The sequence below is a fragment of the Haliotis rufescens genome, unplaced genomic scaffold (assembly GCF_023055435.1).
Source record: "Haliotis rufescens isolate VD_foot unplaced genomic scaffold, xgHalRufe1.0.p SCAF_15, whole genome shotgun sequence".
NCBI classification, from domain to species: Eukaryota; Metazoa; Mollusca; class Gastropoda; order Lepetellida; family Haliotidae; genus Haliotis; species Haliotis rufescens.
Window position 1 is genome coordinate 17682631 of NW_025963835.1, and position 18637 is coordinate 17701267.

General features: G+C 41.4%; 1 protein-coding gene across 1 annotated transcript in view; it reads right to left on the reverse strand.

The window, feature by feature from the left end:
* LOC124138670 (N-alpha-acetyltransferase 25, NatB auxiliary subunit-like) overlaps positions 1-17279 on the reverse strand; it is a 42803-nt gene extending 25524 nt beyond the window's left edge. Inside the window, exons 1-10 of the mRNA XM_046505432.2 lie at positions 17216-17279; positions 9878-9963; positions 8972-9110; positions 6993-7189; positions 6271-6376; positions 5510-5590; positions 4553-4664; positions 3334-3423; positions 2188-2345; positions 197-309 (exon numbers count right to left, since the gene is read on the reverse strand). Of these exons, the coding sequence (XP_046361388.2) occupies positions 197-309; positions 2188-2345; positions 3334-3423; positions 4553-4664; positions 5510-5590; positions 6271-6376; positions 6993-7189; positions 8972-9110; positions 9878-9963; positions 17216-17270 (1137 nt within the window). The 5' untranslated portion in view covers positions 17271-17279. The remainder of the gene's footprint in view (positions 1-196; positions 310-2187; positions 2346-3333; positions 3424-4552; positions 4665-5509; positions 5591-6270; positions 6377-6992; positions 7190-8971; positions 9111-9877; positions 9964-17215) is intronic.
* Positions 17280-18637: the final 1358 nt, after the last annotated feature.

The following is an 18637-nucleotide window of genomic DNA, read 5'->3' on the forward strand; positions in this document are numbered from 1 at the left end:
AATTGGGATTGTTGACGAGCCAATATATTAGCAAATATCGCTGCGGGCGCTTATTATGTCGAATACGGTAACTGAGATTCGAACCCAGGACATGGGGATCTGGGCAAGCTTAGGGAATAGCATTCTGTAGAACTAGACACCACTCTGGGCATTAGGGCCGGCAGTGCCTATTAACCGTGGGAAGTCCACCACATACCTCCTCCTTCTCCTTGACGCTGAGGATGCGAACAAACAGCTTCATGTCCCCGAAGTAGGTGCTTCTGTCACTGTACTTGTCGAAGTACTGCTTGAGGAGGGTCAGGGGACAGCCTGGAAAACAGGAGCAAATATTACACAAGTGGGTTTTTCTGTCATTAATATCATGTGTTAGGAGTAAAAATTGTGTTATGCAGGTCTTTTACGATATGGAAACAAATGATGGTGATCCCTTTAATCATGATGACAGTCTTAAAATATTTGAAGCTTATTTATTTGTTTGTTCCTTGTTTAACGCTGCACTCAGCAATATTCCAGCTATGTGATGGCAGTCTGTTAATAACAGAGTCTGGACCAGACAATCAAGTGATCGATTCATGAGCATCGACCTACACATGATACGATGACATGCACCAACCAAGTCAGCAAGCTTGACCACCTGATCCCGTAAGTGGCCTCTCACACAGCATTAGAAACTGGCACTAGTCCTCCAGTCCTTGCCACACTACCCAATAGTTAAGGTATCATAAGGACTAGTAGAAGTCTGCCATTTTTTAGGGTTTTGCTTATATGTTATCATTAGAAGGACTAGTGGACTAAAAATGTTAGTTTCTACCGCCGTTACAACAAGGATGGGTTCTTAAGACCAACTATAATCTTGATCTTAAGACCTATTTTCATTCATGATAGTAACTTTAGAAATAGCGCAGGAATACAATATATGAGAAAACCGCCACTCTCATTCCCTATAGTGCCAAGTACTTGCAGCCATGTTTGTTAACATAAGCACATCGGGAATGTAAATAAACTTTTGGGGAACATTATGCAAAAGCTGTAGAGCAAGATGGAGTATATAAAGGTAGTTCCTGCCAGATGACCTCATTTGCATATTTATTGGATCATGATACGAAGCTTATCAGATTGGCTTACTGCATCAATAACATCATCCATTATATGAAAATACTCAGCATTCCTCATGTCCTAAGTAATACTTATCCATTCAAATTCTTTATCATGTTTTTTTCGTACTTCACATTGTGAGGATGCAAAAATAAGGACCACCATTTGCAATATGGATCCTAATAGCTGACCAATCACTTTCATAGATAACACAAGGTCACTGGACCTAAAAGTACTGTGCTTGCTTGAATCAAATCAGGACTACAGATACACGTGGTTGATAGAATCATTAAATATCCAACCTGTAGGTGACAATGACACACAAATAATCCAGTCACACATTGCATTGTTTCTTATGTTACACTTCAAGTCAGCAATATTTCAGCAAGGTCACTGCAGTCTGGTTCAGCCTGACCAATTAACTATAGTTGCTTCTTACAACAAGCAATAGAGAACTGGGGCCTTGTTCTAAACTGGGGCCCTATTCTAAACAGGGGCCCTAAACTAAACTGGGGCCCTATTCTAAACTGGGCCTGATTCTAAAATGGGCCTTATTCTAAAATGGGCCTTATTCTAAACAGGGGCCCTATTCTTAACTGGGGCCCTATTCTAAACCGGGGCCCTATTCTAAACTGGGGCCCTATTCTAAACCGGGGCCCTATTCTAAACTGGGGCCTTATTCTAAAATGGGCCTTATTCTAAACAGGGGCCCCATTCTAAATTGGGCCTTATTCTAAACTGGGGCCTTATTCTAAAATGGGCCTTATTCTAAACTGGGGCCTTATTCTAAACTGGGTCCCCACAGGAATACACACTGTAACCACCCAAGTTGGCCCTTTTTGACAACCAAAGTATGCTGGAACCTATTTTACACAGAATTGTACAGAACTTGCATGGAATTGACATGGAATTGCACAGAAATTAAAGGGAATTTAACGGGGATTGGATAGACTTTGCATAGAATTTACCTTGGATTGCACGGACTTGCATGGAATTTGCTTAGACTAGCACCGAACTTGCATCAAATTTACCCATGATAGCACCAAGCTCTGCATGGAACTTCCCCGCAACTGTCACAACATATCCACTGACCTACAATGCTGACACTTTCCTCGCCTCTGGTCTGCAGTAGTCGTATAAGTTCAAGTCGAGCCAGGTAAGGGCCGCGAAACAATCTTCCGTTCTCGCATCCCTTGATCTGCTCAGTGATGAAAGACAGGGCCTTCTCAACAGAGTAGTCTATCTCAGCGCTGAAAATAATACCACCATTACCGTCACTGTCAGATGGTGTTCAACAGTTTCGAACAGAATCTTTCATTGTTTCAGATCTATCCCAGAATGCACCCTGGTGTCCATCTGTGTGTTTGTGACCAGACTGTGCACACGCACCTACTCACTAGAACCACAGCATATCACATGCATTCTTTCACCTGTAATTCGTTATGAACCTGAACAAAAATAACCAAAATAACTAGATTTTTTTTTAATGGCACACTTTTGTAATTTTATGTTTCACAGATATAATCCAGCCTTTCCACACAGGGTCGGTCGAAATAAAAATAAAAATACATAGCTACGTCAATCTTTATTTATTTATATGAAAGTCATTCTGCCATGGAGTTTTTTAAAACTGCAGCTGGCTTCTTGAATCAATTTATCAATAACATTTTATATTGTATTAGAGGGTCTATATAACTAGGGGGAGACATAATTAAATAATATTTTTTATGTGTTATTTTTTTTCTTTTCCAGCTGACTTTTCAGTAGGGGCAGCGGGCCTGTGAAATGAAAAACAAAAAATGTGTGACCTAAGTCCAAAATGGGCCCATACATTGAACTTCCCACACACATTTCTGAGAACTCCGTAGTTGTCTGCCATGTTCTTGGACGTTGATGATGCATAATGGACACAATATATACAGAAAGCTGGTCACAGGAATCGGTTCCTAATTTCTGAATTTCATAATTTCAATTCAACTTGTCACTTACCGGTATGTAAACTTCCAAACGTGCATATAAGTATTCATTAGCATTTCAAAACGTGGAGTAACTGTCTACTGGTAATACCGCGCACCTCTAACACCGAGCACCAGGCACGGTAACATAAAGTACCTCTCTCAACATTTCTCGTATGATGTGGCATGTAATGAATGGTAACAGCTGTGCAAATCCCTAACCATACGACAACACCCCTTCCCCAACTGCTGTTAATCCTTCAGTTGCCATGGTTACACTGACCTCTGGTCACCTTCCTCAGGCACCCACTGACAGTCCACCAGGTGGAAAACTGTGTCGATGTAAACCGACCAGAACTGCCACTGGTCAGGGCTGCAACATAAAAAGTTTACATTTAAATACACATATTCATTTAAATTTGGGAAATTTTTAGTTCCAGTTTTAGAATTTTTACTGACATTAGCTGTACTTCTGCCAACTATCCACCTCTGAACAGGTGTAGATAACCCCTGTATCAACTGACTTCTGCCAACTATCGACCTCTGAACAGGTGTGGATAACCCCTGTATCAACTGACTTCTGCCGACTATCCACCTCTGAACAGGTGTAGATAACCCCTGTATCAACTTACTTCTGACGACTATCCACCTCTGAACAGGTGTAGATAACCCCTGTATCAACCTACTTCTGCCGACTATCGACCTCTGAACAGGTGTAGATAACCCCTGTATCAACTTACTTCTGCCGACTATCGACCTCCGAACAGGTGTAGATAACCCCTGTATCAACTGACTTCTGCCGACTATCCACCTCTGAACAGGTGTAGATAACCCCTGTATCAACTGACTTCTGCCGACTATCCACCTCTGAACAGGTGTAGATAACCCCTGTATCAACTTACTTCTGACGACTATCCACCTCTGAACAGGTGTAGATAACCCCTGTATCAACTTACTTCTGACGACTATCCACCTCTGAACAGGTGTAGATAACCCCTGTATCAACCTACTTCTGCCGACTATCGACCTCTGAACAGGTGTAGATAACCCCTGTATCAACTTACTTCTGCCGACTATCGACCTCTGAACAGGTGTAGATAACCCCTGTATCAACTTACTTCTGCCGACTATCCACCTCTGAACAGGTGTAGATAACCCCTGTATCAACTGACTTCTGCCGACTATCCACCTCTGAACAGGTGTAGATAACCCCTGTATCAACTTACTTCTGCCGACTATCCACCTCTGAACAGGTGTAGATAACCCCTGTATCAACTTACTTCTGCCGACTATCCACCTCTGAACAGGTGTAGATAACCCCTGTATCAACTTACTTCTGCCGACTATCGACCTCTGAACAGGTGTAGATAACCCCTGTATCAACTTACTTCTGCCGACTATCCACCTCTGAACAGGTGTAGATAACCCCTGTATCAACTTACTTCTGCCGACTATCCACCTCTGAACAGGTGTAGATAACCCCTGCAGCTGTATCAACTTACTTCTGCACCAGCAGCTGGCGGTACTCAGCGTTGGCCTTGGGCCACTTCTCCAGCTTCCTGTACAGTTCAGCCAGCTTGGTGGCACGGAAGTTCAGCTCACTCACAAACTTCTCTGAAATAACAAGAAGACAATGAAAGCTGAACACTGAGCATGCTGAGAGATGGGAAAAAATGCCTGCAAACACGACATTGGTTTAAACAGATTCAGTGTATTACGGTTTTTTGATTGTCATGAAACTTAAAGGTTACCAGATACACTCAACCCCAAGAGGCACCCCAAGAGGCCCCCCAAGAGGCCCTTCCAACACACATACACTCACCCCAAAGAGGCCCCTCCAACACACATATACTCACCCCAAAGAGGCCCCTCCAACACACATACACTCACCCCCAAGAGGCCCTTCCAACACACATACAGTCACCCCCAAGAGGCCCTTCCAACACACATACAGTCACCCTCAAGAGGCCCTTCCAACACACCTACAGTCACCCCAAAGAGGCCCTTCCAACACACATACATTCACCCCAAAGAGGCCCCTCCAGCACACATACACTCACATCCAAAAGGCCCCTCCAGCACACATGCACTCACCCCAAAGAGGCCTCCAACACACATACACTCACATCCAAAAGGCCCCTCCAGGACACATGCACTCACCCCCAAGAGGCCTCCAACACACATACACTCACATCCAAAAGGCCCCTCCAGGACACATGCACTCATCCCCAAGAGGCCTCCAACACACATACACTCACCCCAAAGAGGCCCATCCAGCACACATACAACTCACATCCAAAAGGCCCCTCCAGCACACATGCACTCACCCCCAAGAGGCCTCCAACACACATACACTCACATCCAAAAGGCCCCTCCAGGACACATGCACTCACCCCCAAGAGGCCTCCAACACACATACACTCACCCCCAAGAGGCCCCTTCAGCACATATACACTCACCCCCAAGAGGCCCCTCAAGCAGCTGAGCTGCGTCCTCCCATCTGTCCATCTGTTCCAGGATCATCAGGTACAGCAGTACTTCTGAAGGAGACACAAAGTCATCATTATTGTTCAAATACAGAAATACAATGTCAATTTCCTGTTGGTTCTGACCAGTTAACATGCACTGCACAAAGTCCTGTATAAAGTGAACAGATTACACTAACAGCACTTTCACATTCCACACAAGGCCCGCAAACCCATTGCCTAGGTGTCCCCTAGTTGGGAGTACATTGTAGGAATATGATTGCCACAAAATCCCTGTAATGGTAAATACTGTCTACAAAAAGCATCTTGCTCACTAGATGTTGTTTGTTGTTTAACACTGTACTCCAATATTCTAGCTATATGACAGCGGTCTGTAAACAATCAAGTCTGGACCAGACAATCCATTTTTTTTTATATCATGAGCATCGATCCACGATCGGACACTATGACATGCATCAACCAAGGCAGCGTGCCTGACCCCCCTGATCCTGTTCTTATGAAAAGAATGGGTTGCTGAAGACCTATTCTAACCTGGATCTTCACAGATTTAGCTCACTTGACCGGAATGCAAATAATGCCTTAGAAACAAGCAAACAAAAGAAATCCAACAACAAAATCTTCCTAAAGAATGGTGTCTTTTATGCACTGGGAACACAGCAGTGACAAGGAAAATATGTACCTTAGATTTCTTATATAATTTATATCAGATTTTATTTGCTTGCAGACATGCTGACCTGCTTCAGCTTCCACCTTGCCCTCGGTGACATACTTCTTGGTCATCCTCTCAGCCAGTGGCAGGTACATGCTGGTGGCTAGCTTCTTGTCTGTGGCACTGTGAGCCTGCAATAGATGTGTGTATGTACGACACTCCTGCAATATACACATGTACATATCACACCCCTGAAATATACACGTGTACGTATCACACCCCTGCAATATACACATGTATGTATCACACCCCTGCAATATACATGTGTACGTATCACACCCCTGCAATATACACATGTACATATCACACCCCTGCAATATACACGTGTACATATCACACCCCTGCTGTATACACATGTACATATCATCCCCCTGCAATATACACATGTACATATCACACCCCTGAAATATACACATTTACATATCACATCCCCGCAAAATACACATGTACATATCACACTGGCTGACACACACAGAGAGGGGACACTACTCTACGTGTACATGCTTGTCTGCAACATACATGTCTTCATTTCACAGAACAGAGACTCAGCATTATTTTGGCATGTCAGCAGCTTATTGTAACAGAGACTAGACCAGGAAAACCAGTGGTTGATAGCAGCCCATGATAGAAACAGTACAATCAGCCAGATCATGCATTGTAACCATGGTAACCACAGAATACTCAGTGTGTCAGCTCATACAAAACATAGGGAACGGGAGACCTTGACCTTCACCTCTAACCTCTCACCTGCATGATGATGCTCATCACAGCCCAGAAGTAGTAGGGGTTCTTCTGTGGCCGCAGCTTATGCAGCAACATGGCCGTCTGTTGCTGTTTTTTGTAGTCGCCGAGGCGCACGTGGGCCATGAACAACGCTGACAGGATTTCCTCGTTGTCAGGCCGGGACTTGTGGGCGTTCTCGTACAGGTCGGCAATCAGCTCCACTGTGCCACACAAACAAGAGGATCAATATGGATTGTGTTTGTTGTTTAACACCACTCACAAATATTCCAGCTATATGACTTATACCATCAAGCCTAGACAATGCAAACTAGTGATTGATATTATGAGGAACCAAATGACACACAATCAACCAAGTCTTACAATCTGACCCATAAAGTCGTCTCTTATAGGTTGCTTGGGACCTATTCTACCCAGGAATCTCTATGGAGTATTTATGTTCTACCACAGAAAATAACATTCAACCCAGGATTATAACTTAGGGCTAGTTAGGTCCTGTTCCCCTTTCCACTGGTCAATATATACAAGTAGCTACAAGTCACTCCACCATGACTTTGTTAAGTAAGGATAAGATGAATGGATGAACAACTTTTTTATTACAATTAAGAGTGACGTTTCAGTGTAGGTGTCTCCTACCTGTATATATACTTGTCAACCATACACTGTATATCACTTGCTTGATAACGGTGTTAGAACCTACACAGAAACATCACTCTTAATTGCAATCAAGAAGTTGTTCATCCATATAGTCAAGTCCCCTTAATCCGACATGGTTGGTTGCATATGATTATGTCGGAATAATGAGTATGTCGGATAAACAAAATTAAGTATCAACATTCGTGATAGAAAATTGGACAACTACACGATAGATAACGATACAAACACTAATTGTTCATTAATCAGCAAGTTTATCTCTACAGCCATTGTAATATGCAGCTACCAGCCGACTTGTCTCGCATCAAAACACGGGCAGATGACCATGGAGTACGCTGATCACTGTGTCGGATTGACGAGACTGATTTATGAGTAATTTCGGTAATTATATGCAAATTAGGTGTCAGAGTCCGAGTGCAAGACTGTCGGATAAACGGGTCTTAATAGCACTGATTTAATCGGTTCCCAGCATTAGTGTCGGATAAAGCAGATTGTCGGATTAACGAGACTTGACTTTATCTTATCCTTACTTAGTACTCCAACTTCTAAATGCCTGTCAAAGAAGTTATGACTTTGTTAAAATCCTCAATTATCCTGTGTACAAAACCACCAAATCCTTATTTTAAACCGTAATTGAAAGACAAAAGTTAAAAATAGCTGTCCAATCAAATGAACACGAGATAGTGAGGTCACTTCCGAAATGAGCCGAGGGTATTTATCATTATAGAATGAAGATAGAATACACTAAGTAACGTATAGTGGCTCAGACTATAATGACTATACTATTGTTTGTTTAATGCAACACTATCTGTTGTATCTGCTATAATTGCTTCATGTCTGCAAAATGACATACCATCTGAGACCAGCCTAGGAACTTGTTTGTTTGTTGTTTAACGTCGCACTCAGCAATATTCAAGCTATATGACAGCAGTCTGTAAATAATCTAGTCTGGAGCAGACAATCCAGTGATCGACACCATGAGCATCGATCTACGCATTTGGGACCGATGACATGCATCAACCAAGTCAGTGAGCCTGACCACCCAATCCCGTTAGTTGTCTCTTACGACAAGCATAGTCGCCTTGTACGGCAAGCATGGGTTGCTGCAAACCTATTCTACTCCGGATCTTCAAGGGTTCGGCGGTCTATGAATAATCAAGTCTGGACCAGACAATCCAGTGACTGACATCATGAGAATCGATTTACGCAATTGGGATACGATGACATGCATCAACCATGTAAGTGAGCCTGACCACCCGATCCCGTTAGTGGTCTGAGATTCCACTTGCCTGATACTGGTGCTAAACCTGATACCAGTGCTTGACACTTACTCTTGTGGACTTCCCGGTAGCATATCGACATTGCCTGTAGTGTAGCCTCATTGTGGGGATGCTGGGCATGGACTTCCTGCAGGATTGCCGAACTGTCGTCATGACGACCCAGTCGCAACATCGCCAGTGCTTTGAGAACCTAAAAAACATTTGTCATTAAATACACATTTTTCTGAATATTAAATCATGGCCACAGGAATTAATGTCATCATTCTACAATTTCTTGTTATGTAACCATGGTTACTATGATTCCTAAGTATCCCCACTGTAATAGGAGACAGGCCATGACAAAAGGTCACTTGGTCACATGACACTGCTGAGCTAAACATACTCAATATACACATGTTATCAGACAACTTTGTGAATTCAGTTCAAACAGTGAAATAGCATTAAAATTGTCAAGTCTTAGATGACAGATTTCAAGCATGCATGAAAAATAACATAAGTCTGCTCATCTGAAACTGGTAAATTTAGGGAAGGACAGTTCACATATTGTCGTGGATCACCACTCTTACCATTAAATAATAGATGGCAATTCCATAGCAGATCATTTATCATGTTCATCATGTTCATGTGGACTTGAGAAAACAAACAATATCATCAAACAAGAAACTTCATATCCAGAATTGGGATGGTTGGGGGGGGGGGGGGGGGGGGGGGGGGAGAGAGCATACATCCCTTTTTCAGAAGGATACTTTTCAAGTACATGTAAATATACTTAAAGTTAAACTATTCTTATAATGTAAATTTATATTCTGAAAAATAAATTGATTACTTAATTCTTAGTGACCAAACAATCGCCATCCATACACCCATCCCCACACCTGAATTAAGTGGTCATCTAGCATCTTGCATGTTAAATGCACCCCCACTTTCCAATCAGAAGTATCTGTGCTAGTCATTTACCTTGGCACACTGGAAATCTTTCTGTTTCTTGAGGACCTTGTCCGCCTCCTGGATTGCCTTCTTGTTGTTGCCATTGTCCAAGCAGTCTGCAACAACAAATACACTAAGATCAGAGATTTATCTGGCATTCAAAACTAAGTACCCTTGTTGGCCATCTTCCTGAGACAAGGGAGTTAACTGACTGTAAAAGTCCAGTTTCCACCACTAGGCTGGAATTTTGTGGCTCGATCATAGCGCCACCAGTGGCGATTACGAATTATGTCCCTTCTATTGACCAATCGGATTCCACCTCTCATATCACCTGCATTTGCTTCAAACACTCAAGACGATCTGATTAATAAATCTGGGACACCAGAAATGGGCTTCGAAATAAGGGGAATCGAACCCAGATCTTTGGCTTGGCGAGTGAACACTTTAACCACTAAGGCTTCTCGAGCACCCTACAGAGAGTAGGGATGTATCCTGGATTTTCATGTGATACATCATACGCCTACCCTGTATCGATTCATGATTTAATTCTGTAAATTTTCCAAATGAAATATTTACGAAGTTCAACAATAACCATGATAAAGTGGCCTGATAACTACCATAGCTACTGGGGGAAGTATTACCCTACTGCTGAAACAAATGGTACGTCTGACTGCATTATGCCATTAGCATTACTAGAACTCATCACAAACTTAAGCATAAATTGGTTGATAGCCAAAACCTCTAGTTAGTAGACCCGTGAAGATCCGGGGTAGAATAGGTCTTCAGCAACCCATGCTTGCCGCAAATAGCGACTATGCTTGTCGTAAGAGGCCACTAACGAGATTGGGTGGTCAGGCTTGCTGACTTGGTTGATGCATGTCATCGTATCGTAATTGCTTAGATCGATGCTCATGATGTAAATCACTGGATCGTCTGGTCCAGACTCGATTATTTACAGACCACCGTCATATAGCTGAGTGCGGCGTTAAACAACAAACAATCCAATCTAGTTAGCATGGTGATATATCAAGGCCACTTTTCAATTGAAAACATTCATGCAAAAACATCACAAATTATTTGCGAAATGTATGCCATATTGCAATATGAAACAAAACGTGAGGTAGGCAAACCATGACACCTCTAATAACGAGAGCCAGAGGATTTGGAGTGAGCCAATGAACAATGCCTGAGTGAGACAATGCATGTTGTTAAACACTGCAGTCGGCTATATTCCAGCTATATCAAGCAGCCTGTAAATAATCAAGCTTAGACAAGGCAAACCAGTGGTTGATAGCATGAGCATGAAATAAATGAAAATAAGTTGTATCAACGTTTGTAATCGAAAATCGGACAACTACACGATAGATAACTACACAAACACATTGTAATTAAAAAAGTTAAAAATATGATTTTTTTAAATCTTTTTTGTTTATTGAAAGCATTACCCGGGTAATTTTTTATTGTGAAGTTATCTTATCTCTGTGACCATTGTGATATGCAGGTATAATAGCCGACTCGTCTTACATCAAAACACGAGCCTGTGTACTCCCAGGCAGATGACCATGGAGTACGCAATCACTGTGTCAGAGTAACAAGACTGATTAATGTGGTGAATTTGGTAATTCTTTGCAAATTAGATATCTCATAGTCGGAATGCGAGCCTGTCAGATTGATGAGTATAAATAGCACTGATTTTATTGGTTCCTATCATTTGTGTCGGATAAAGCTGATTATCAGAATAACCTATAACTAAAATATCCCCTACTTTTTATTCATAATATATACATATGAAACTTGTTACCATGGAAACTCGAAAAAAAATATTTAAAATCCCACAAATTCAAAAGGTAATAGTTAACCCCTTGATCTATTTTTGTTGCCAAGTTTGGGGAAGAAATAGTGTACGCTTTTCAAGTTCTGCTCCAGAATTGAGCACTACCACCATTTTCAATCTAAGTCAAGGTTGTTGCCATGGAAACTTGACAAAATATAAAAAAAATAAAATCCCAAACTATCAAAAGGCACCAATTCACCACTAGACCTATCTGTATGCCAAGTTTGGTAAAATGTAATAGTGAACAGTTTTTAAGATCTGCTCCCGAAACGAGCACAACTGACATTTCCAGCCTAAGTCAAAGACTTGTTGCCAGGGAAATTCGAAAAATATGTATTTTTTTTAGAAATCCCAAACTATTGACCATCTACCACTACATTTATCTCAACACCATGAAGCTGTGCTGAATACAAATTACAAGTAGTAGCTAGTGGGACGATGCATCATTGCGTCGATAGATCTCGATTTTTTACTTCTCGATACAAGTATCGATCACAGTAGCACAGTAAGACAAACATATTGATTCTGATCGCACTGTTGGTGTATTGTCCCAGCCCCATATATAGTACAAGACATAATGCCCCGCTGGGCATGAAGACCTCATGAAAATCCGAACTTTCACTCAGATTTAACATCTCTCTCTGCCATAAGAATTATCATCATTATAGCTCGTAGCTCAACATTAATATAATTTACATTCAAATCAGTAGAGTGAGTGAGTGAGTTGGGTTTAACACCGCTTTTAACAGTACTCCAGTTATATCACGGTGTGTCAGCTTAATGTGGGAGGAAAGCCTGAAGTGATGCAGGTCTCAGACGTGTACCTCTTCGGTGAAACCCACGAGCATGGGTATGGTGCTGACAAACCTAGAAACATAATCAGGGCGAACTGGGATTCGAACCCACAATCATAGGTTTCTGGCGTGCCCAAGGGATGCAACTCTGCACAGCAAATCGCGGCGCCTTAGACCACTGGGCCCCTCAAATCAGTATAACATTAATATAATTTACATTCAAATCAGTAGAGGTGTGGTGGGGTTCTGATGATGATTTGTGTCCTAATGCTATGGCTGCAACATGATTTGTACTTTTATTTCCTGAGTTGATATTCTCACTTTTTTTCAGGTGAATCACAACCTTGAATGATTTGTATTTTTAATTTTGGGAGAGATCAAACATGTCAAATATGCGGGCAAAATATAGGCTAGAGGGCACTGTGAATGTAATGCTATTCAGATTCTTTATTACAGTATAAAGGCCAAAGGCCCATAAAAAACGCTTGATTTTATTAACATGTACTGCGCTTACGCTAATATAAAGGCAGATGTACAATCATATGCAAGAAAGTGTGGTACATGTTTCAAATGTTGACAACAGTTGTTTAACATTGAGACATTATGTTTCATTGAACTATAAATATCACTCATCATTTAAGAGTGCAATTCCGTGTTCATAAACTTTATGTAAATACTGACAAGTATTATGAATAACATAATTATCTGATGACCTAATACTTTTGCAAGAAAGTGTGGTACATGTTGTTTAACATTATAAATAGTGTGTTTGAATGAACTATATATATCACACATCCTTTAAAAGTGCAGTTCCGTGTTCATAAACTTTATGTAAATACTGACAAGTATCATGAATAACATAATTATCTGATGACCTAATACTTTTGCAAGAAAATGTGGTACATGTTTCAAATATTGCCAACAGTTGTTTAACATTATAAATAGTATGTTTGAGTGAACTATGAATATCACACATCCTTTAAGAGTGCAGCTCTGTTTATAAACGTTATGTAAATACTGACAGGTATAATGATGACAGAATACTTATGCAAGAAGGAACCATAACCAACAGGGAACTAGAGAATCTGTGTAAGCTGGTGGTTGAACTGTTTCTGTGTTTATACCAATATAACCTGAATGTAATGTACCACATGGATCGTGATACAGGGGTTGTAAATTTATGTATTATACCGTGTGTTGTGTATTGGGAAACAATACTGTATTGCCATATTGTTACACCTCTACAAATCAGCCAATCCACATGGGGGCTTCTAATTTCTCTGTATGAGCTAATGAAGCATTCTGAGCATCCTTTAGATCACTATGGCTAGCATTACGAAAACCGACACTAACCTACAGACCTATCCCCATGGTCCTCGCAATCTTGAATTATCTGCCTTTGATTTTCTTTAACACTCTACTGACCAATCAAACGTTGTGATAAGGAAAAAGATCATGGGTAAGGGAGGCAACTTGTATTGCCTAGAAACCAAAGCTACAGCCTGTTTTGATGGACACAATGACATCCTTGCCATCAAAAAGATTTTTGAGGGTTTTCTTTTACGTGTCAGTCAGTTTTTCACTGTTACATTTCTTGCACAATCGTAATCAGTTGGATTGGCAGCTATGCTGTAATCGCCAACCCATCATTGAGGCTAATTTGTAACTCGCATTCTGATCGGTACATTGGACCTTGTAGAGTAGCCAATCAGATTGGATGGGTCCAGGGTGAGGTGAGGTGATATGGGGTTTAACGTCGTGTCCAAGATTATTGCACTTATATAGCGACGTGCATGCACGTGTATGTGTGGCTGCTTGTACTAGTCCGGACTGATGCCGATTTATAGTGCTAGCACACTGAGATACCATGCCGCAGTTTAACATGAATACCCCACTCAGACACAGTATACTGACTCCGAGCCGACCAGTCCTTGTTTTAGCCCCTTAATGCCGAGCGCCAGACAGGGTAACAACAAGTACCATCTTTTAACGTCTTTTGGTATGACGCGACTGGGGATCGAACCCCGGACCTTCCGCTCTACCATTAGACAGCGAAGGCGGTCCCGGATGGGTCCAGGGGTTTGTGTAGGTTTATCGAAATGCTAGCCCGGGAGACAAAGGAACTGCATTCAGAGAAGCATAATACAGATTAGAACCCAGGTGTCTGTAATTAGCATAACCATTAGCTCACAGACTGACCATCACGCTAACATAACCCATAAAGACCTTGAGTGAGTGAGTTGGTCTTAACGCCTCTTTACACAGTATTCCAGTTATTCCACGGCGTGTCAGCTTGAAGTGGGAGGAAAGGCCTCAGAAATTTACCATTTTGGTGAAACCCAGGAGTGTGGGAATTGTGCTGACAAACCTAGAAACATAATCGGGGCGAACCGGGATTCGAACCCACAATGAAAGGTTTCATGAATAACCAAGGGATGCAACTCTGTATACAGCAAACTGCAGTGCCTAAGACGACTGGGCCATTTGTGCCCCTTCAGGACCTTGAATCAAATTTGCTAAGACTGTCAGTTTACAATAAGTCAAGTGTTACCACAGTGTCTTTAGTCTTATCACGACATGCTGCACGTGATTTCAGAAAACTTTATCTTGCACGAGACAAAGGGTGCATCTTGAGTCATGGATCTATGACGTGATGTGATGCGTTCATAAGCATCTGTTCACACAACATACCAGTATGTTCCTTTGTGCATCGAACCAATCTAATATATCTAGAATACGAGTAATTCTTCATATGGCCCAGTCGTCTAAGGCGCCGCAATCTCATTAAAATCCATTAGGGGTCATGTCAGGGCGACCTTTCATCAGACCAATCAGTATGTTTACCAGATTATGAAAGTGACAGTCGTAATGTAATTTCTAATCATGCAATCTCAAAAACTTTAACATGGGGTATTCCGAACGATAGTTAAAGGTTAATCCTTGCAATCTAGACCATCTATTAGTCATTCCAGAATGTTTTTTTGTTCAGGTTTCAAATTTGTCAAAATATGTTTCGAAGTGTAGTCGCCAATTTGAAATTTGTGCCGTAAAGCTCGAGAAAGCTGCCTTCTGATTGGTCATTCCATTGGTCGGTCAAAGTTCGCGCAAGGTCGGTCTGACGTGACCCGTAATGGGATGTCCTCAGATCTTTGTTTAGCGGCAGCGAGAACTAAGATCTGATTTTAATGAGATTCAAGGCGCCGTGATTTGCGTCCCTTGGGCATGCCAGAAACCTATGATTGTGGGTCCGAATCCCAGTTCGCCCCGATTATGTTTCTAGGTTTGTCAGCACCATATCCGTGCTCGTGAGTTTCACCCAAGTGGTAAACGCCTGGGACCTGCATCACTTCAGGCTTTCCTCCCACATTAAGCTGACACGTCGTGATATAACTGGAATACTGTTAAAAGCGGTGTTAAACCTAACTCACTCGCTCATCCTATCTGGTAGACGAGGAGACATGTCAACCATGGTAAAGTAGTATTTGAATCCTGTGATACATACACATGTGTTAGAACTGATGATAGCCCAATTGGAAAGAGGTTAGGAGAGGATGAGTGGATGCAATCCCTTTTATCATCTATGTGATGCTTCTAACATGTATAAGGTTCTTTTATGGGTTATAGCTAAAACAGCACCTCAGAAAAACGTCACCGAGTGAAAACAGCACTGATTGGCGAAAACACAACCTTTCCTAAAACGAAGACAACAACTATTGCCTGGCGATACAGCACCATATTTTTTTTAACCTTGGTACTGAAAAAAATGACATTTCACATGGTCAAATGCAAATGGTCAAATAATTGTGAAATGTTAAAACAAGATTACATTAGAAATTAGCCTCTACTCAATTTACTCGTCCACTCTAATTGGGAGGTGCAACTAAACTTATAGTGAAAACATTACATGCTTTGAAGTTTTAAGTACCTTTACTCAAATTTCAAATTAACTCAATGTCAAGCTGAAACTGTATTTGTGGAAGACAAGACAATGACAATGTAAATGTAGCATAAATACTACAATATAACATAATAAAGCATGTAAATATAGCATAGAGTCTACATACTACTACATAAATCGTTATCATTATTAAAAAAAGAGGTGGCATTTTCGCCTGACAATTAGTAGACGTTTCCACTTGAGGTCCTGTTTTCACTTGAGAAATCGGTGCCAATTTAGCCTGCAGCCCTCTTTTACCATGTTTACAGCTTCCATGGTTCAAGATACCTGGTGTTATTGTTATGAACATCTGTGACAAAATAGCAGAAGGCATATCTTCAACAACAGGTCACACAAACACTATCCCGCCATAACAACTACCTAACATGCTACAATCGTAGAAAGGAACAATCATTATCTTGTAACCATGATAATAACCTATGCAAGTGTCAACATTCGGACGTCTTGTGGTACCAGCATTCAAAGAAAGTCCAGAAACTATGGCCCGAAAGTAGCCTTCCTTTGAGGCCAATAGCATATCATGGCACCATAAACGGTGATACACAGTAACGTTATGCACACGAAATAACATGCGAAACATGGAATAAAGGATCAGTTCATGTCGAATGTATAGTAACTGGTATGACTTCGCAGTACACAATTTGGGACTCAGTAACCTCCGAGGAAATCGCCATAGTCATTGAAATCGCTCAGAGAAAATCACACAGAAACACCCCCTGGGCATTCGGACAGTGTGTTTCCATCCAACCGTTTACATAAGTGATAAGCTTCACGTGTCTTACCATATATAAGCCGCAGTCTCCTTTCGTTCACTTCCACATGGCTACGAGACGCCATTTTGGATAATCGTCTCGCCGGATCTCGCAAACGTGCCGAGACTTTATATACAATTCTCTTTTTTTAATTATCATTTACATTTGACAATTGATAATAGGGAAAGGTCCGAAAAGACATTATAAAACACACACCGTTACATATTTTGAAACGCTACGCCATTCTGAATAGAGGCTAGTCTATTTATAGTATCGCGGATTTTTTAAAAAGTGAGCCCTCTCTTTCCTTGGGAGTCATGACTGCGCCGAAGTGAGAGTGAGTGAGGGACTTGGTATGACTCTGGGAGAAACGGCCAAAGACCTCCTTTTATCCAAGTTATGCCAAGCGCCACGCGCGATCAAAACTATCATATAAATCCTCCAAAACTGGCTCCTACAGTAGATATCGCTTGGGTGAGAAGAAGCCATATTGACCACCAAGGAGATACTGCTACAATGAAATTGCATCACAGTGCTGAACATTGTGACTTCATCGGTTACCATGACGTCACAATTAAATGTCATCAATAACCCCCCTGCCTCCGAAGCTGGTTAGCCGTACCTTTCACACTGGTAAAGCCACCGTTACACCCTTGAAAACTTGGATAACAAAATTTGGTCAAAGAAAACTTGAGAAGGCAGCGTCCGGGTAGGCAAAGGAAAATGTGGTCACGGGATTGGCTACAGAGGAGGCACCAGCCTAGTGCCTATTCGGTACTCTTTTCCAAGAGAGGATTCCAGTGCCTGTGTCAACTTTCTAAGAATGAACAGGTTTCGTTTTAAGTCTTTTACGGTATGATACTCTATCAAACACTTGGTCAAAAAGGACTTTGACCAAAATATTTTTTTTTTATCAAAGGTTTTGATAATGTAACTGGGGCTTAATAACACCCGTGTCTTCTGATATCGAATGTATCAACACTCATATCATCGACTCGTTTTGAGATATATTGATATGTATAGTCACATGGGTGAGATTCTCTTCATAATGTCTAGGTTTCTGGGCAGGACAAAGCCAGTGGATAAAGACGGTATCTTGTGGGGGTCATTGACGGATAAATATGCAAATATAAAGGTCAGGGTGCCATTGTACAAAACAACATTAGCGCTTTGACTGTCGTAAGTCTATGTCAGGGTATGGGAGTTACGATCACTTTAGCTCTAAGATCGCTCTGTACAGCGGCACGGTACCCTAGTATGGGTACTGCTTTCAGTGCTTACAAACATATATTTTTATATCAAACTCATTAAAATCAGATCTTAGTTAGCGTATAGCGAGAACTTAGGTCTGATTTTAATGAGATTGATTTTATATCGGCTGTCGATGAATTCAGAATTAAGTACTATGGTTCTTAACAAATTACTCTGGTAATTGTAATCATTATAATAAAT